The sequence below is a fragment of the Spermophilus citellus genome, assembly GCF_964194105.1.
Source record: "Spermophilus citellus genome assembly, chromosome: 9".
Taxonomy (NCBI): Eukaryota; Metazoa; Chordata; class Mammalia; order Rodentia; family Sciuridae; genus Spermophilus; species Spermophilus citellus.
In genome coordinates this window covers 104,561,312-104,582,090 of record NC_138191.1, presented here as the reverse complement: position 1 = coordinate 104,582,090, position 20,779 = coordinate 104,561,312, and the positions used below count along the sequence as shown (strand labels likewise).

Here is a 20,779-nt window from a genome sequence, read left to right as displayed (position 1 = left end):
ACTTTTCATTTTGAGACAGGTTCTCACTAAGTTGCTAAGGGTCTTTTTTTTTTTTTTTTTTTTTTTTTTAAGAGAGAGTGAGAGAGAGAGAGAGAGAGAGAGAGAGAGAGAGAATTTTTTAATATTTATTTTTTATTTTTCGGCGGACACAACATCTTTGTTTGTATGTGGTGCTGAGGATCAAACCCGGGCAGCACGCATGCTAGGCGAGCGCGCTACCGCTTGAGCCACATCCCCAGCCCTGCTAAGGGTCTTGATAAATTATTGATACTGGCCTTGGATTTGTGATCCTGCCTGGTGCTCCAAGTTACTGGGATTACATGAATGCAGTTCCTTTGTGTTTCTTAAAGTTCTTTTGTTTCAAGCAACAAAAAATTTACTATGTCTAACCAAAGAAAATGTGAGTTTTTGGAAGGCTAAAGGAGAACTTGCAGTACCAAAGGGAAGGGAGGGTACATAGAGGAAGACTGCAAGTTCAAAGCCTGCCTCAGCAATTTAGCAAGGCCCTAGCAATTTAGGGAGATCCTGTCTCTAATTAAAAAATAAAAAAGGGCTAGAGATGTGGCTCAGTGGTTAAGTTCCCTGCGTTCAATCCCTGGTACCAATAAATGAACAAATGAACAAAATTTGTTTTGAGACAGGGTCTCATTAAGTTACCCAGGCTGGCCTCCATCTTGAAATCCTCCTGCCTCAGCCTCCTGAGTAGCTGAGATTATAGGGAAGTGTCACTGTCCATGGAAATTTAGCAAAACCCTGTTTCAAAATAAATAGTAAGCTGGGCCTGGTGGTACATGTCTGCAATCCTGTAATTGAATCCAGGGTGCTCTACCATTAAGCTACCTCTCTAGCCTTTTAATTTTTATTTTGAGACAGGGTTTTGCCAAATTGCTTAGAGTCTTTCTAAACTCCCAAGGCTGGCCTTGAACTTGCAATCCTCCTGATTCAGTCTCTTGAGTAGCTGACATCACAGGTGTGTAGCACCCCATATGACTTTTTTAGTAGCCTCAAGATTTTTACACTGGAGCAACACAGGTCACTGGCTGAGGGGCGGATCTTGTAAAATGGGAGGATGACTATGAAAGAAGTGATGTGTTCGAAAGCAGATGAGTTTTAAAAAACAATACACCTTCAATTTGTCCAAAAAACAAACAAAAGAAAATGAAACAACCAAAAAACAAACAAAAAATCAAAACAAACAAACAAACAAACAAAAAACCCAAACTGATGGAGAAGGAATAGGTTGCACTTTGCCTGTAACAATTCCTGTTACAGGCAATTGACTCAGCAACTCATCAGACAGCAAGGTCACTATGTATTGCACCTCAGACTTTTAAGAAGTTAGACTAGGGTGAGTGGGAAGTTTAAAAAAAACTAGCAGGGGGAAAAATCCACCATCATTTGCAGAAAACAGTGTACATGGTATATGTCTCTTGAGGGAAAGTTTTCTGGGGTAAGATGTATTTAGGGGATCCTGAATTCTGTTACCACAAGTAGGAATTTATGTATTAGGATAGTTGTGATAAGTTGAATGTCTGGTACTGTTGGGGAATAACTGGTCTGGAGAAATGGAGAGGCACCCGGGGAGAAGGGGTGGGGGAGGGGGAAACAAGGAATAACAAAAAAACGCTTCACTTGGACAACACTTCCTATTGCCCACCCTTGCCACAGAATAAAACCTAAATACAAGACACTTCTCAGACCAAAGGAACAAAGCCTCTAATCTGTAATTTAATAGCTTTGTGAATATGGGCAAGTTAGAAACAATTTTAACCTTGCTTAGTTTAATTTGTGAAATGAATCATTCACACTTTCCCTCACAGGCTACTGGTAGGTGACATCTGTAACTTCATCTGGACTGTAGTAACATTGCAAACTATCAGAGCTATATGCATTTCAGATTTATGCAATTTTTCTGTATATATGCTATACTACAATACAAAAAGGCTTATACAAAGTAAAAATAAGCTAGGGGCTGTGGCATATGTCGGTAGTTCCAGTTAACTCGGGTGGCTGGGGCAGAAGGATCACTGAGCCAGAAGTGTGAAGCCAACTTAGGTGTGAAGCCGTCTTGGACAACAGTCTTAAAAAAAAAAAAAAAGAATTCCTGTATCAAGTTGTTTTGAGGATTCAGCAGAATCATACTTCCTGTCTTTAGCACAGTGCCTGGCAGATAAAGTGCCAGGGTTAACGCTTAAAGAGTTAAGGAATTGGGGCTGGGGCTGTAGCTCAGTGGTAGACAGCTTGCCTAGCACATATGAAGCACTGTGTTCTATCCTCAACACCATATAAAAATAAATAAAATAAAGGCATGATTATCCGCCTACAACTATAAAAAAAAAAAAAAGGAGAGAGAGGAGAGATCAGGAGAGAGTAGGCGGTGTGGCATTCTGGTCAACCTTTGTGGTGTAGCTGCTCCGGGCCTCAGTTTGCCTGAACTAATAACAGGGTCAAATTTGCTGAACTCTGGGAATACTGCCAGGCCAATCCTGCCGAGGGGGGCCAGGGCCGGGCCGCCAAGAGAAGAGGCCCGCGGTGCACTGTGGGCCAGCCAGAGGCACGGCCGGCCCCCAGGACCACCCACGTGGCCGGAGCGCAGGCAACACTGAGCTTGTTGCTTCCCAAACCCTCGCGGTGGAGGGCGAGTCCGAGTTCCTGCCAGTCAGACTTCCAGCACCCAGTACAGGACATGTACAGCCTCCCAGCTCTGGCCTCCATCCTCCTCAGCAACTTCCCGGGGAAGTGGAGGGCGGATCCACTTTGCGTGTGATCTGGGCTGCCCGGCCTCTGCCCCTCCCTCTGGGCGGAGCTTCCTTTTCACTGCCAGACTTAAGCCGAGGCCTTTGGGTCCCTAGAAGGGTGCAGCACCGAGCTCAGGCCACGCTGCTGTGTTCACACTGTGTGCTTGCGCCAAGGTGAGTTTCTCCTGCTGTTGGCCCATCCTTCTTCCAGAGGAGGTAGTCTCGATCCTTCAGGACCTCGGGCCCGCTCCCGGGATTGAGTGGGGAGCCATGAGGTTTAGTTTCGGATTTGAGTTCCTCTTATTCTCTGAGATCTGGAATAACCCCCGTTTCTCTGAACTTCTGTTTCCTCGGTGGCAAAATGAGTAGGCATATCAGCATATCGAGAGAATTGAGAAAAAATTTTGAAAGCGTCCAGCACATGAAAAATTTAGTTGCCATCTTCTTTTTGTTATTCACCTACAAGGTTTTTTCAGGTGCTCTTGCATTCCTGCGGAGACGCGGGGATGCTTTCTTTGAAGTGGTGGGAAGGGGAACGGGGAACTCCCTTACTTAAGCCCTCGCCTTGTGTCTGGGATAGCTGGAACATGTTCTGTTTCTCCGGAGCCCTGTTAAAGTTAGAATCGGATCTGACCCATCACAGGATGGGCCTATTATTAATTAACTTTTGCGTTCAGACTACCCATACTCAAGGTTGCAGGACCTCTGCAGAAAAGTCTCGATAATTCTTATCAGGCCATCAGGCCTGGTTTTTTTTTTTTTTTTCCTCCATGATAGTGGTAAGGTGCATGTGCGAGGCCCTGGTTTTCATCCCCAGTATCAAAAAATAAAAAAAATAAATAAGTAAAATACTTTAATATTCTCCAAAGATGATTCTTTATAGGTTTCTCAAGAAGAAAAGAAGGTGAGGGAGATAGTGACTTCTTTAAATGCCCCACCCCTAACCAAATTCCATTGTCTCCCATTAGCCTCTATTTGTGTAGTAAGGGTGGACAGACTCAGGTGTAGACTCAGGGTTGTGGGGGGAAACCGTTCTGTAATCTAAATTCTAAAAGATGCTGCTATGTGCACACACACAAAAGCAACGATATGTTCAAGTGATTAGTGAATTTCTGGGAGGAGCCAGAAATTAAAGTGCTAGCTAAAGGATGAGCAATAGTTAGCCAGGGCGAGGTTTGGGAAGGGAAAATGTGCAGAGGCCTGGAGTCAGGTTAATGATGCTGATTTTACAGAGGCTGAAATGAAGAGGTAGAGAAATTAGGAAGGTGGGAGCCAGGTTTCTTTCTTTCCTTTTTGGGGGGTTACTGGATATTTAACTCAGAGGTACTTTGCCACTGAGCCACACCCCCAGCCCTTAATTTTTTGAGTTACTAAATTGCTTAGTTGTTGGGGCTGGCCTCAGACTTGAGATCCTCCTGCCTGAGCCTCCAGAGTTGCTGGGATTAGGGCATGTGCCACCATTCCTGGTGGGACCCAGGTTTTGAAGAAGTCTGAACTTTATCCCTGGGGGAAGGGGAGAACTGCTGAAGAGTTTGAGTCTGGGAGTCACTTGGTTGGATTTGGTGAATGGGTTGTGGTTAAGGGGCCACGCTGGAAGCAAAGAAATACCTGGATTAGGTAAGGGATGATGGTGATCAGTGTTAGGTCAGTGGGAATGGAGATAGATGTGGATGGACTAGAGAAAGATTTAGGAAGTATACACAAACACATATTTATTATAATTTGGGTGGGGTACTAGGAATTGACTCAGGGCCTTGTACATTCTAGGTAACAGCTCTACCACTGAGCTACATTCTCAGTCAAAAGTATATATTTTTAAATTTTTCTTTTTATAGACATTAACACGTATACGAAGCAGTGCCCAGCTACATGGAAGGCTGGGGTGGGAGGATCAACTTAAGTTCATCAGTTGTAGACTGCCCTGGGCAACATAGTAAGACTCCCATCTTAAAAAATAATAATAATAAATCTTTGGGACTGGAGATACAGCTCAGTGCAAAGGCCTTGCCTGCATGCTTGAGGCCCTGGGTTTGATCCCCAGCACTGCAAAAAAGAAAAGAAATAAAATGCATATGGTATATTGCAGTCTAATAAAAATAAAAAACAAAAAACAACCTAGGTAAAAGGGTATGTAGATTTCTGTACACTATTTTTTTTAATATTATATATATTCTTTTTTAAAGAGAGAGAGAGAGAGAGAGAGAGAGAGAATTTTTTATTATTTATTTTTTAGTTCTCCGCGGACACAACATCTTTGTTGGTATGTGGTGCTGAGGATCGAACCTGGGTCGCACACATGCCAGGCGAGCGCGCTACCGCTTGAGCCACATCCCCAGCCCTTAATATTATATTTTAGAACACTTATTATCTGTCTTTTTGTGTGTGTGTGTGTGTGTGTGTGTGTGTGGTGCTGGGGATTAGAACCCAGGGCCTTGTTCATATGAGCCAAGCACTCTACCAACTGAGCTATATCCCTAGCCCTATTATCTCTTTTTATATTTACAAGTATTAACAGGATTCTTTTAACCCAACCAAGCAGAACAAATCTGGGCTAACCTTACATATTTAAGGTAGTTTTCCAAGCTGGCTTCTTTATATTTATAGATTTTTTTAGAGAGAGAGAAAGAAATTTTTTAAAAATGTTTAACCACATTAGTAACAAAGGAAATATACATTTTTTTAAGAGAGAGAGAGAGAGAGAGAATTTTAATATTTTTTTTTTTAGTTTTTGGCGGACACAACATCTTTGTTTGTATGTGGTGCTGAGGATCGAACCCAGGCCGCACGCATGCCAGGCGAGCGCGCTACCGCTTGAGCCACATCCCCAGCCCTGAGAGAGAATTTTTTAATATTTATTTTTCAGTTTTGGGTGGACACAACATCTTTATTTTATTTTATGTGGTGCTGAGGATCGAACCTGGCGCCTAGCGCGTGCCAGGCGAGCACATTACTGCTTGAGCCACATCCCCAGCCCCAAGCTGGTTTCTTTAGAAGTAGAAAAGATGTGCTTCCCTCCTCAACTACCTATCAAAGCCATAACCTGATAATACTTAGAAATGCCTCAAAAGAACTGCAAATACTTTCTGTACATAGCTTTTTTGTTTGTTTGCAGATTTGGAGAATGAACCCAGGGCCTCTCACTTGCTAGGCAAGTACTCTAACATTCAGCTTTACTCCTATCCCAACTTTTTTTTTTTTAAGTTTTTTTTTTTATTAAAGAGAGAGGGAGAGAGGGAGAGAGAGAGAGAGAGAGAGAGAGAGAGAATTTTTTTTTAATATTTATTTTTTAGTTCTCGGCGGACACAACATCTTTGTTGGTATGTGGTGCTGAGGATCGAACCCGGGCCGCACGCATGCCAAGCGAGCGCGCTACCGCTTGAGCCACATCCCCAGCCCTTTATTTTTTATTTTTAAGCAGACTTTAAGGTAATTGTAGATTTATAAGCAGTTGTAAGAAATAATACAGAGAAGGCTGGGGCTATAGCTCAGTTGGTAGAGTGCTTGCCTTGCATGCACTAAGGCCCTGGGTTTAATCCTCAGCACTGCCAAAAATAAATAAATAAATAAATAATACAGAGAGCCAGGCATGGTGGTGCAGGCCTATAATCCAGTGCCCAGAGGTTTGGGGGCTGAGACAGGGGGATCAAAAGTTCAAGGCTAGACTCAGAAATTTAACATGATCCTCAGCAACTTACCAAGACCCTGTCTGAATTTTTTTTTTTAATTTTTAAATACATTTTTTAGTTGTAGATGTACACAATACCTTTTTTTTTTAAGTAATTTTTTTTTTGAGGAGAAAGGAGAGGGGGGGATTTTTTTTTTTTTTTTTTTTTTTTTTTTTTTTTTTTTTTTTTTTTGTAGATGGACACAACACAATGCCTTTATTTTTATGTGGTGCTGAGTATTGAACCCGGTCTGCCCATGCTAGGTAAGCGCTCTACCGCTGAGCCACAATCCCAGCCCCACAATACCTTTATTTTATTTATTTATGTAGTGCTGAGGTGCCTCACAGATGCTAGGCAAGTGCTGTAACACAGAGCCACAGCCCCAACCCCTCAATTTTTAATTTTTTTTTAATATAGAGGCCAATGCTGACATTCTTTATTTTATTATTATTATTATTTTTTAACGAGAGAGAGAGAGAGAATTTTAATTTTTTTTTTTTTTTTTTAGTTCTCGGCGGACACATCTTTGTTTTGTATGTGGTGCTGAGGATCGAACCCAGGCCGCACACATGCCAGGCGAGCGCGCTACCGCTTGAGCCACATCCCCAGCCCTCAATTTTTAAATTTTTAATAAAAATAAAATCCGCAGTCCTTTTTTGGACTGGGGATTAAAAAATAATATACAGGGATCTACATATCCTTTTACCCAGTTCATTTTATTTTATTTTATTTATTTTGGTGGTGGTAGGAATCAAACCCAGGGCTTCAAATATATTAGAGAAGTCCTCTACCACTGAGCTATATCCCCAGCATCCCCTCCCTCCTCCACCCCATGGGATCAACCCAGGGCTTTTCACATTAAAGGCAAGTGTTCTACCACTGAGCTACATTCCTAGCCCTTTTGTTATTTTTTTAATTTTGAGACAGGGTCTCCTTAAGTTGCCCTGCTAGCCTCAAACTTGAGATACTCTTGCCTCAGCCGCCTGTGTCCATAGGGTTACAGGTGTGCAACACCATACTCAGCATTAGATGACTTTTTTGTTTTTGGAGGGGGTTACTAGGGATTGAACCCAGAGGCCCTTTACCACTGAGTTATACCCCAAACCTTTTTATTTTTAATTTTTTTATTTTTTGTGGGGACCAGGGATTGAACCTGGGCACTCTACCATTGAGCCACATCCCCAGCCGTATTTTGTATTTTATTTAGATAGAGGGTCTCACTGACTTGCCTAGTGCCTTATTTTTTTTTTTTAAGTTGTACATGGACACAATACCTTCATTTTGTTTATTTAGTTTGTTTATGTGGTGCTTGGAATTGAACCCAGTGCCTCATGCTTGCTAAGCAAATGCTGTATTACTGAGCCACTACCTAGCTCTAGTGCCTTGCTTTTTGTTGAGGCTGGCTTTGAACTCGAGATCTTCTTGTCTCAGCCTCCTGAGCCACAGGGATTATAGGAGTGCACTGCTGCGCCTGGCTATTTTTTATTTTAAGACAGCTTTTTATTAAGTTGCCTAGTGCCTCACTAAGTTGCTGGAGCTGGCCTTGGACTTGTGATCCTCCTGACTCAACTTTCCCAGTCAGTAGAATTATAGGCATACGCCACTGTGCCCAGCCATAAATGACTTTTAAAGTCCCCATGATTTTTTTTTTAAATTTTTTTAATATTTATTTTTTAGTTTTCAGCGGACACAACATCTTTGTTTGTATGTGGTGCTGAGGATCGAACCCGGGCCGCACGCATGCCAGGCGAGCGCCCTACTGCTTGAGCCACATTCCCAGCCCTAAAGTCCCCATGATAATACTAAGAATATATTTAGTTTTCTTTAACACTTGTTATCCAGGTCTAGGGTCCCTGGTGAAATAGACTATACAGAAAGAAGGGAATGGGTCAGGCACTGTGCAAAGTACTTCAGATATAGTTTTTTTTTGAAAATAGTGGAGCTAATCTTCAAATCCAGGTCTGTGTAGCCTTAGAACCTAAATTGCTTCTTTGTTGCTCTGCTGCTGGATTTGTTGAGCATAGTTTTGGATGAGTGGACACGAATGGGACATGCTGGTGGAGAGATCAGAGGGAGCTAAATATTCAGAACTAGGGTGGGAAGATTCAGGACATAAAGTGATAAGTGAAGACATGAACTTGAGTAAAGAGTGAAAAATGGATTGGGGACAAAACCCTGAGAGACATCACTTGTAGAAAGTGGAGGAAAGGCCTACATAGCCAGAAAAATTATAAATATTGCTTCCCCAGTCCTGTGTATCCAAGTTCCCTGTGTCCCGGCAGCAACTATAGAGCCCTCCTCTGAGAAGGGAAGACTAACCCTCAGAAAGAAGGAACTAGGGCACTGAGCTGGTAATAATAAAGCCTAAGTCCTGAAACTTCCTTCTTCCTTCTCTCCCTACACACCCAGATTTTGTCTTACATCTCAAGACAATATGAGGGTGTCTGAGTGCTGCCAGAGGTCTAGCTAGTTACTTACTTCCTGACAAGCTCAGAGTCTAGAATCTGTCATTGCAAGGCTGGGTTGAAAAGCAGTTGCCTTAGAAGATTTGGAAGTCACAGACTGGCTGAGGTGACTTTCTATCATATGGAAAAGGATCTGTCTTTCGCTGCAGCCCCTCCATTCCCGCCTTGGGAGCTCTTGTTCTTTGCAGATTATGGTTAAGCCTTTCTACTTCTTTGATCCCTGCCATACATACTCCAGTCCTTTAGGTTTTCAGTTTCATTTACAAAAGAAAGGGAGAAGGTTCAGGTTTCTTTTTCTTTTTCCAGATTGGCCAGGCTTTTGTTCAAGCTTCTACCTAGATATAATTTCAGAGCCCTCTTGTGTACTGGGATATCTGGGAGAGGCCAACACGTTATTGTTTGAACATCAAGCCCAGGAATCCAGACATAGACTCTGGTGGCAGTCTGGCACCAGATTCCTCCTGTGGAGTCCAGGCTGTTTGCTCGATTGCTGCGAAGTTTGTGTCTCTGATAAGTTCTGGTTACAAATATTATTTCCCTCAGCAGCCTGGTTTGCTGTGCAGAAAGGGAAGATTTCTATTTCCAGGTTATGCCAGTCTATAAAATTCTTCCTGGGTCAGAAGTAGCAGGAAAGGCTGGGCGTGGTGGCACATGCCTATAATCCCAATGGCTTGGGAGGGGCTAAGTAAAGAGGATCACAAGTTCAGAGCTGGTCTCATCAACTTAGCAAGACCCTGTCTCAAAATAAAAAATTAAAAGGGTTGGGGATATGACTCAGTAGTTAAATGCCCTGTGTTCAATCCCTGGTACCAAAAAAAAAAAAAAAAAGGAAAAAAGTATTAGGGAGGGGTTGGAGATGTGGCTCAAGTGGTAGCGCACTCGCCTGGCATGCGTGAGGCACTGGGTTCGATCCTCAGCACCACATAAAAATATAATAAAGATATTGTGTCCACCTAAAAAAACGAAAAAAGTAAATATTAAAAAAAAAAGTATTAGGGGGACTGGGACTGGGGTTGTAGCTCAGTGGTAGAGCACTTGACTAGCATGTGTGAGACACTCGGCTTGATCCTCAGCACCACATAAAAATAAATAAAGGTATATAAAATTTTTTAAAGTATTAGGAAAGACAATTTTTATTCACAGCTTGTTATCACCTGTTCTACTATGTGTCTTTAAAAACTTGGAAATACGGGCTGAGATTGTGGCTCAGTGGTAGAGCGCTCGCCTAGCACAGGCGGGACCCCGGTTCAATCCTCAGCACCACATAAAAAAATAAAGGCATTATGTTGTGTCCATCTACACCTAAAAAATAAATATTAAAAAAAAAACTTGGAAACAAAGGTCATATTTACAAAGGTATTATTGGTAATGAAATCAACCCCAGGAGGGTGAAATTTATGATACTGATATGATAAAGGGGAAAGGTTATTTCTACTTAATTGATTCCTGGGGTGAATATTCTCTTTCCTTTGTCTTTCACTTGAATAACTCCTTTTTTTTTTTTTTCCTGTACTGGGAATAGAACCCAGGGGTACTTTACCACTGAGTTGCATCCCCAGGTTTTTATTTTGAGATAGGGTCTCGGGTCTTGCTAAATTTCGAAGTGGACCCCACTAAGTTGCTAAGGCTGGCCTTAAATTTGTGATCCTCCTGTCTCAGCCTTCAGAGGTTCTAGGATTACAGGCATGAGATATCATACCTAGCTGTTTATTCTTTTTTTTTTTTTGGTGATATCAGGATTGAACCCAGGGGTGTGCTACTACAAACCATATTCTTAGCCCTTTTTACTTTTTCAGACAGGACCTTATTAAATTGCTCAAACTGGCCTCAAAATTAGCAATCCTTTTACCTCAGCTTCTCAAATTAGTTGCTGGGATTACATAGTGCTCAGCTGCCCTGCTTTTTTTTTTTTTTTTTTTTTGAGAGAGAATTTTAATTATTAGTTTTCGGCAGACACAACATCTTTGTTTGTATGTGGTGCTGAGGATGGAACCCGGGCTGCACGCATGCCAGGCGAGCGTGCTACCGCTTGAGCCACATCCCCAGCCCCTGCCCTGCTTTTTAAAAGAACTGATAAAGGTATCATGTTCAAGAAGCCATCTTAAATGAGTTTACCCTTTCCTATAGTCCTTCTGTGACCTGTGTGCAGATTTTGGTCAAAGCTTTTAATATGTCAGTCCAGTACAATGGCACATGCCTATAATCCCAGCGGCTCTGGAGGCTGAGGCAGGAGGATCACGAGTTCAAAGCTAGGCATTAAGCAACTCAGTGAGACCCTGTCTCTAATTAAAATACAAAATAGAGCTGGGGATGTGGCTCAGTGGTTGGGTACCTCTGGGTTCAATCCCCACTACCAAAAAAAAAAAAAGCTCTTAACCTGTCAAACTGATATTATGTGTCCCTCCCACCAAACCATAAACAGAAGGTAGGCAGGGGACCTGTTTAAATGTGTCTCAAGTCCTGGAACTTTCAATATTTGCTGACTGAGTATTCTTGGAACATTCGGCTAATTTTCATAGCTTTCTAAAGGAGGATGCTCCAACTACTTGTTTTGTGAGGTTAGTTTTTTTTTTTGATGCTGGGTTTGAACCCAAGGTTTTGTGAGTGCTTGGCAAGTGCTCTATCATTGGGTTTTGCTACAATGCCCAGGCTGACCTCCAATTTGTAATCATCCTGCCTCAGCCTCCCAAGTAGTTGGGATTATAGGTGTGCAGTATTGTGCCTGGCCAATTGGAAGTTTTTTTGTTTTTTTTTTAAACTACTATTTTATTTTATTTTTTAAAGAGAGAGTGAGAGAGAGAGAGAATTTTTTTTTTAATATTTATATTTTTTAGTATTTGGCAGACACAACATCTTGATTGTATGTGGTGCTGAGGATCGAACCCGGGCTGCATGCATGCCAGGCGAGTGCGCTACCGCTTGAGCCACATCCCCAGCCCCAATTGGAAGTTTTCTTAGATTTCCAGTTCACTTCTTTTCTGCTGTATTGAAGTCATTGGTCCAGTTTGACCTTTTTGGAAAGACTATTCCCTCTTTACTCTTGAAGTCCAACATATCTTTTTTTTTTTTTTTTTTTTTGGTACCAGGGATTGAACCCAGGGGCACTTAAGCACTGAGCCACATCCCCAGTGCTTTTTATCTGTCTACCTATCTATTTATTTATTTTTAGTATGGGCACAATATCTTTATTTTACATTTATGTGGTGCTGAGGATCAAACCCAGTGCCTCATGCATTCTAAGCGAGCGCTCTACCACTGAGCCACAACCCCAGTACCCCCAGTGCTTTTTTATATTTTATTTAGAGACAGGGCCTTGCTAAGTTGCTGAGTCTGGCTTTGAATTTGTGATTCTCCTGCCTCAGCCTCCTAAAATGCTGGGATTACAGGTGTGTGCCACTGTGCCTAAAATATATTCTTTTTTTTAAAAATTTGATTTCTTTATTCTTTTATGTGGTGCTGAGGATTGAACCCAGTGCCTCACATGTGTTAGGCAAGCACTTTACCATTGAGTCACAACCCCAGCCCCCATCACATTCTTTTTTTTAAGTAAATATTTTTTAGTTGAACACAATACCTTTATTTTATTTATTTTTATGTAGTGCTGGGGACTGACCCAGGGCCTCATACGTGCTAGGCAAGCGCTCTACTGCTGAGCCATAACCCCAGCCCCCCCATCACATTCTTAGAAGTCAGTGTCAGTATTCTTTGGTCCTTGCTGTATGGAATTCATTTCCTTTTCTATAGCACACCATACACATGTCTTTTGTGAGGCATATATTTTTACAGGTCTTCGTTTACCTTCTGTTTCCATTAGCTCTTCCTTTGATCCTTGGTTCTACTACTTCTGTTAATTTGGGGCAAATAACCTCACTTCTCTTAGCCTATTTTCTCATCCAAAAAGTGGTAAGTAGTATATTTTCCTTGTAGGATCCTCTACCTCAGTTTTCCAATCCCTGGGATTACAGGTGTGCACAACCACACCTGGCTGCTTTTGCTTGTTTTACACTGGCTTAAGATTTATTTAGTCAAGGTTGGTGCTTGTGGAGAGCCACCATGGCTTCTTTTTAGGAATTGGATCTCTGTTTTTGTTTTTGTGGTGCTGGGGATTGAACCCATGGTCTTGTGCATACTAGGCAATTGCTCTACCCTGACCCTAGATATTGGAGCTCTTTTTTTTTTTTTTTGGTACTGGTGGTACTGATTGAATTCAGGGGCATTCAACCACTGAGCCATATCCCTGGCCCTGTTTTGTATTTTATTTAGAGACAGGGTCTCGTAGACAAGGTCTACTTAGTGCCTTGCTATTGCTGAGACTGGCTTTGAACTCGTGATCCTCCAGCCTTACAGATGTGTACCATCGCACCTAGCTTGGAGCTCTTTAACATAGACCTTTTATGTTAGTTGTAATATGGCCAACATAGTCCTAATATGTCTCCTAATACCTAGTTCAAGGAAGGATAACCAAGTGGTGATCTGGTTAGTGTTTACGTAGGAGATACTGACTTTGGTTAGTTTTGTACACTGTCTCCACTGCCTCTGTGTGCACTGCCACAAGCACATGTTTGTTCCCCACACCTTTCCCCCTCCTTCACCTCCTGACCCATGTTTTGCAGGGTTCTTAACCAGTGGATGGCTGATGCCCAAGCAATAGTGCTAACTCACTCATCATTCTCTTCCTATCTTTGTTTCAGGGGTCAATGGCAGCTCCCTTTGTCCTCCTGCACACTGGGCAGAAGATGCCCCTGATTGGTCTAGGCACATGGAAGAGTGATCCCGGCCAGGTGAGAGATGGGAGAAAAAGGAGAGAGAATTGTTGAGTTTTTGCTGGGGGAAAAAGTGGGATTTGGGAGAGGGTTCCTTCATTTTTCTAGCAGTCCTATCTCTGTATTTCTGGTGAAGATAAGCCTAGAGGGCATTCAGAAGAGATGAGGGGGAAAGGGACAACACTGAGCCCTTGGTTTTCAGAGCTGACTCAGAGGAGAGACTATATGGGCCCAGCAGGACCAAGGGCATAGGAAGCACACTTTTATCTAACTGCATCTGCACTGAATGCTATGAGAGAAATGTAGCCTTTCTGTGTCCAGCCCTGTGCTATGAGTTCTAATATGTCTCCTAATACCTTATGCTGTTACCATGTCTCCTATCCTCTCCTCTTCTTTTCCTTAAAGGCTGGGCCCTACCCTAGCGTACAGTCCAGAGTTGGACACACAGCAAGTGTCAAGGTTTAAAGAATAATTACTGGGTCAACTGTGTAGAACAAGGATCAGCAAACTTTTTCCTAATGAACCAAATGGTTAATATTGTAGATTTTGCTGAGCAAGATTCAAAATGAAGGTGATTATATTCTTATATAACCATTTAATAGCTAACTATTTAAAAATGTAAAAAGCTTTAGTCAGGCACGGTGGTACATGCCTGTAGTGCCAGCTGTTTGGGACTCTGAGACAGAAGGATCATGAGTTTGAGGCCAACCTGGGCAACACAGCAAGATCCCATCTCAAAAAAGAAAAAAGGTATAGCTAGCCAGGTAGATAGATAGATAAAAAATAGCCATTCTTGACTAGCTCCAGGACTGCTTGAAAAATATTGATAGTTTACTGACCTCTTTTATAGACCCTCCCAGTCAAGGGGAAACTAGAAATTGATACCTGCTTTCTTAGGGTTGACATCTCTATGAGATTCAGTCCCATGGGGCAAGGAGGTGGCATTTCTCCAGGGCACCTTCCTTATCTTTTAGAAATCTGAGTGCAAGTTAAGACAGGTGTGGGGATTAAGTTTGGAAGAACAGCCTCTTCTGACTGGAATACAGGCTTGTGTTTGTGGTGTGGTTGAATGACCTCTGCCTTTTTCCTTTGCTTTCTATCCCATAGCCTACCTAGGACCCTGAAGCCAGAGTCCCTGTGCTCCAGACCAGCATTGGACACAGCCTAGGGATAAGGAGCTGGGTTAAGGGAAAGGGTGGAATCTAGAGCCAGGGCCAGGTGGGAGCATGGAGCACCAGGGATCTGGTCCAGATTAAGGTAAGTACATCTGAGTAGTAAGAGCTATACCCAGATAGAAATCTGGAATGCCATGCCAGGAACCCACAGCAAGAGCTTTGAGTGCTTTGTGGCAAGGGTCTGTTATTCTTGTTTCTGCATCTGTTGCCACATTTCTTTTTCTTTTTTTTAGTTATAGATGGACACAATACCTTTATTTTAATTTGTTTATTTTTATGTGGTGCCAGGGATCAAACCCAGTGCCTCACGCATGTTAGGCAAGTGCTCTACCACTGAGCCACAACCCTGGCCCTGATACTACATTTTTTAGTCTGGTGTTTAACAGATTGACTGACTCATCTTCCTACCTGATGCCTGATTTCTTTTCTCTCCCATCAGGGTGCTGTGGGCCCAGCTTCTATCTTACTTTTCTGCCTTCCTTAATACCCCCACTCCTCACCTTTTTTGCTGGCCTGAGCTCCCAGAGTTAGGCTGTGGTTCTGTTTATGTGATTCCCTGATGGTCTCTCCCTGTGACCTTGGCCTAGGAATTTTTTTTTTTATTATATCATTTCTCTCTTACTAGCATTTTAGTATTAGGAACTTTTCTTTATGGTGTCTCTATCTGTCCTCTGCCTATATATCTTCTGATTAAAAAATATTTTACTAAAGTTTTTTTTTTTTTTTTTTTGTACTGGGGATTGAACAGAGGGGCACTTAAACACTGAGCCATATCCCCAGCCCTTTTTTATATTTTATTTAGAGATAGGGTCTTGCTGAGTTGCTTAGAGTTTAAGCCTCCCAAACCACTGGGATTACAGGTGTGTGTCACTGCGTCTGGCTACTAAAGTCTTCATTATGTTAGATGCTAGGAACTTCTTGTTTGGTTTTTGGCTGGTCCTTGCTGAGTGGGAAGGAACCTCGGAGACTGGCGGGATTGAAGTAGGACAAAGAGTTTGGGACCTCTGAATAAGCTTCTGGTTCTCTACATTAGAATCATCTTTCTTCTCATTCCTGCTTCATGAATGGTCTTTGTATATTCTTGCTCCCTGTCAGTGACCCTTTGTTGGCCAGACCAACAGAGCTGAAACCTCTGTTCCTTTCACTTGGCAGGTAAAAGCAGCCGTTAAATATGCCCTTAGTGTAGGCTACCGCCACATTGACTGTGCTGCTATCTATGGCAACGAGACTGAGATTGGGGAGGCCCTGAAGGAGGACGTGGGACCAGGCAAGGTGAGGACTAGGGCTACCAAGAGGGTGGGGTGGAAGAACTCAGAGGCTGAAGTTAGAGCTGCAGCCAGCCTGAGAACATCAGCTTCCTTCTAGTTCTTTCCCTAAAGGTAAGGGTGGGTGAAACTGCCTAGGATTTTTTTCACTATGGACTCTGCCTCCGGACCAGGCGGTGCTCCGGGAGGAGCTATTTGTGACATCCAAGCTGTGGAACACCAAGCATCACCCTGATGATGTGGAGCCTGCCCTCCGGAAGACACTGGCTGACCTTCAGCTGGAGTATCTGGACCTGTACCTGATGCACTGGCCTTATGCCTTTGAGTGAGTGAGCCTTATCAGACTCTTCATCTGGAAGTTGGGGGTTTGTTATGGTAGTGTCAGTAATCTGTTGTGAGTCGCAGTAGCAGAGCAGGTTGGAAACACTGAGCATGGCAAGCTGAAGAGCTTTTTTCCCTTTCCTTTTCTTTTCTGGTACCAGGAGAGCTTAACCACTGAGCACATCTCCAATTCCTTTTTATTTTTTATTTTGAGACAGGGTCTTTGAAGTTGCTTAGGGCCTCACTAAGATGCTGAGGCTCGTCTCGAATTTGGAATCCATCTACCTTAGTTTCCTGAGTTGCTGGGATTACAGGTGTGCACCACTGTGCCTGGCAAACTGTGTAGCATTATGTGGGATCCTAGCCTTTTCTAGTAGAGTAGCTGGGAGTTTAGCTACAGGAAAAGGAGAACACACAGTGTGTATTCTGGGAGTAAATGAGAGGTTCCTCCTGCCTCATTATTCATTCAGAAAATGTGCTGACCCTTCTACTGAGAAAGTCCAGCAGTAGGTGTGAGAAGAGTCTCCCATCAGCATTGTGCCCTATGCTAGGGCAGAGAATCCTCTGAGGAGGAAGGAATTAAAGAAGACTTCTCAGAGGACAGAAAATATAAGAGGGAGGGGCATGGGCCTTCCATATAGACTTAACACCTGGGTCATGATCTGGAAGGGTGAAGAAGCCTTGCTATTCCTAATTCTTGGCACTCTGCCCTCTCTGGGCTAGGGGTATGGGATGTAGATGGGCTGGATGGGTAGCCAGGGCAAAAGCTTGGCATTTGTACCCACACTTGGGGGTTTGTCTCTCACTTAGACGGGGTGACAACCTCTTTCCCAAGAATGCTGATGGGACTGTCCGCTATGACTCCATCCACTACAAGGAGACCTGGAAGGCTATGGAGGCACTGGTGGCGAAGGGGCTGGTACGAGCTCTGGGCCTATCCAACTTCAACAGTCGGCAGATTGATGATATACTCAGTGTGGCCTCTGTGCGCCCAGCTGTCTTACAGGTGAGCACTGCAAGCAGATTAGTGATTCAGGAGATTCTGTGTGCAGAGCTTGATTGAGCAGGTGATTGGTCTTTTGTTTTGCAGTTCTGGGGTGATGGGTCTTCTTAATGGAGATGGCTGGCAGATGGTCAGAAGTGTTGGTTCAAAAGTCCTCTGGGGGGCTGGGGATGTGGCTCAAGCGGTAGCGCGCTCGCCTGGCATGCATGCGGCCCGGGTTCGATCCTCAGCACCACATACAAACAATGATGTTGTGTCCGCCGAAAACTAAAAAATAAATATTAAAAAATTCTCTCTCTCTCTCTCTCTCTCTCTCTCTCTCTCTCTCTCTCTCTCTCTCCCCTCTCTCACTCTCTCTAAAAAAAAAAAAAAAAAAAAAAAAAGTCCTCTGGGCTAGGTAGGCATTAAAGCTCTAGTTGAGAATGAGATCATTGGTGGAAAATGGTGAGAACAGTAGGCTGAGTAGTAGGGAGCTGGTCCAGACCTGCATGTCTGGAAGGGGCCAGGCACGCTGGTGTGGCCACCCCATGGTGATGGATTGTTCCTTGGCTCAGGTGGAATGCCATCCATACTTGGCTCAGAACGAACTGATTGCCCACTGCCTTTCACGTGGCCTGGAGGTGACTGCTTATAGTCCTTTGGGTTCCTCTGATCGTGCTTGGCGCCATCCTGATGAGCCTGTCCTGCTTGAGGAACCACTGGTCCTGGCACTGGCTAAGAAGTATGGCCGATCTCCAGCTCAGATCTTGCTCAGGTGCGGGGTATACTTAGGCAATGGGACTCTGAGAAGGGAGGGGACCTCAGGTTGGGAGGCAAGAGTTGAGGGATTCCTTATCTGAATGGGTGGGAAAGGCTGGTGATATTGATATGTGACCTTGAGGGAGGCCCCCGAGACATGTTCCCTATTCCAGTGTGGCTCAGGTGCTCTAGTAGCTTAGAGAAAGTTCCATGGAGGACAAAACAATGCTTCTGAATATTGTTTCTCATCTGCCTTTCTCATCTACCTTTAAAATCCCTGACCTTAGGTGGCAGGTTCAGCGGAAAGTGATCTGCATCCCTAAAAGTGTCACTCCTTCTCGTATCCTTCAGAACATCCAGGTACTTGGTCATGGGTTCTATTTTCTTTTACTCATCAGGACACATTCTGGCCTTAGCTCTGCCTGGCTAAGATGGCAGTGTTGTGGAACTTCCCTTCCATTCACAAGGCTGCCTTTTCTGTCCTCCAGGTGTTTGACTTCGCCTTTAGCCCAGAAGAGATGACACAGCTAGGTACACTGAACAAAAATTGGAGATATATTGTGCCCATGATTACGGTAAGGATGTATCACCTCCCAGAGTCCCAGAGGGAATGGGAGATTTGAGTGAATTTTAGGAGGAGGGTCAGGATATTGTCAGTAGGATTGTTGTCCTGGATGAAATGATTTCTTCTTTTACTTGAGGTCAGAAATTTAGTATGGCTGAGGGATAAGGCATACTGCCTGTGAATCCCAGGCTTCCTGATGTCAGTTATTTAACTTCTCCAAGCCAGTCAAATTATGTCATTTCAGTGAAATGACATCAGAGAAACCTAGAAAGCATTCTGGACTTCATTAAAGGGATTGGGGTGGAATTGAAGTCAGTTGTACATAGGGAAAGTAAATAGATTCTGGGCACTTGATCTCAGTTGAGATTGCAGAGGCTTTAGGGACAAAGTCAGTTATTATGGGTTTGGTGCTGGAATGCTATTGATACTGTGGCTGGGGTCCTAAGCACTACCATCTGGTGTAGGGCTTCTTACTTGGTGAGGTTATGTACTGTGGCTGGGGTCCTAAGCACTACCATCTGGTGTAGGGCTTCTTACTCGGTGAGGAAAGTTTAGGTGGGTCTTAGGATTGTCAACGCTTGCTATTGGAGTCATCTGTATGTCTCTCTTTCCAGGTGGATGGGAAGAGGGTCCCAAGAGATGCTGGGCACTCTTTGTATCCCTTTAATGACCCATACTGAGACCACAGTTTCCTGGCGTCCCTTCCAGCTCTCCAACTGAGGTTCTGCCAGCCACCCCACAAAAAAAGGGAGTTAATAAAACCATTGGACCATACACACTGCTTGCTTGACTTACTTGTGTGGTCAGGCCTGGGATGGAAGCTGTTTCTCTCAGGGTTGACAAGACCTAGGGCTGCTGAATGTGACCTGCCCTTGAATCTTTCTTGGTATTGGAGAGATTTGCAGGCAGCTGTATTACATAACAGGTGGTGCCATCTGGTGGCAGTTTTTATTTATTTATTTATTTATTTATTTAAGTAATTTTTTAAAGAGGGAGAGAGAGAGAGAGAATTTTAATATTTATTTTTTTTAAGTTATCGGCGGACACAACATCTTTGTTTGTATGTGGTGCTGATGATCGAACCCGGGCCGCACGCATGCCAGGCGAGCGCGCTACCGCTGAGCCACATCTCCAGCCCCATGGTGGCAGTTTTTAGCACTACATTCTTCCCTAGAATTACCACAAATGCCCAGAATCTGTCACCTCAGGATTGAGAAGTGGGCAGAGTTTGTCCTGTGGTTTCAAGGGAATGTTGGGCCTAGGTCTTGAATTCTCACCTCCCTACCATATCAGTGCCTAGATTTAGGGATATGAAGAACCCAAAAGTATGTTCAGAAGTTTAAGCTAACTGTGGTGGCACACACTGTAATTCCAACAATTTGGGAAGCTGAGGCAGAAGGATTGCAAGTTTGAGGCCAGCCTGGGAAACTGAATGAGACCCTAACTCAAAATAAAAAATAAAAAGGGCTGGGGATTTGGCCCAATCATAAAGCACCAATGGGTTTGATTTCTAGTACCAAAAAAAAAAAAAAAAAAAAGTTGGAGGATTCCAGTTTGTAAAACTATGAAAGCTGCAGACAGGGACTTTTTCTCTTATTGTGTGCACAGGCTACCAGAAGGAGGCAGGATCTCAAAGACTGTTGCTCTATATCTAAGTCCCTATCTTTTTTTAAAAATTTTTAACGGTAATTTTTTTTTTTTTTGTAGTTGTAGATGGATAGCATACCTTTATTTTATTTTATGTGGTGCTAAGGATTGAACCCCGTGCCTCACATGTGCCAGGCATGTGATTTGCCACTGAGCTATAGCCCCAGCTCAAGGCCCTATCTTTTTATTTTATTTGTTTTTTTAGTTGTTGATGGACCTTATTTTTATTTATTTATTTATATGTAGTGCTGAGAATTGAACCCAGTACCTCACACGTGCTAGGCAAGAGCACTACTACTGAGCTACAATCCAGTCCCTACTAAGACCCTATCTTAAATAATTTATATTTCTAGAGGCTACCAGTAAGCAGATTTTAGGAAGGACTTTGGCAAATGACTAAGCTGGCTGTAAACCCTAGCCATATAATACTCATT

General features: G+C 43.3%; 1 protein-coding gene across 2 annotated transcripts; it reads left to right on the top strand.

Annotated features, from left to right (window-relative positions):
• The first annotated feature begins 2,739 nt into the window (after positions 1-2,739).
• AKR1A1 (aldo-keto reductase family 1 member A1) lies at positions 2,740-19,472 on the top strand. Of its 2 annotated transcripts, XM_081306896.1 has the most exons (9): positions 2,750-2,912; positions 13,560-13,649; positions 15,959-16,078; positions 16,245-16,396; positions 17,203-17,398; positions 17,950-18,149; positions 18,421-18,493; positions 18,622-18,708; positions 19,313-19,472. In XM_081306896.1, exons 2-9 carry the CDS (start codon positions 13,566-13,568, stop codon positions 19,376-19,378), a joined length of 978 nt encoding a protein of 325 aa, XP_081163022.1. In that variant the 5' UTR covers positions 2,750-2,912; positions 13,560-13,565; the 3' UTR covers positions 19,379-19,472. The 2 variants fall into 2 exon arrangements, with proteins under 2 accessions (XP_081163023.1, XP_081163022.1); XM_081306897.1 differs by lacking the exon at positions 15,959-16,078 and having other exon boundaries at positions 2,740-2,912.
• Positions 19,473-20,779: the final 1,307 nt, after the last annotated feature.

Bases quoted from the DNA above. Each gene is read 5' to 3' on its own strand.
- AKR1A1 (XM_081306896.1), top strand. From the start codon at position 13,566: ATGGCAGCTCCCTTTGTCCTCCTGCACACTGGGCAGAAGATGCCCCTG. The intron at 17,399-17,949 runs GTGAGCACTGCA...TCCTTGGCTCAG, and splicing joins TGCGCCCAGCTGTCTTACAG to GTGGAATGCCATCCATACTT. The intron at 18,709-19,312 runs GTAAGGATGTAT...CTCTCTTTCCAG, and splicing joins ATATTGTGCCCATGATTACG to GTGGATGGGAAGAGGGTCCC.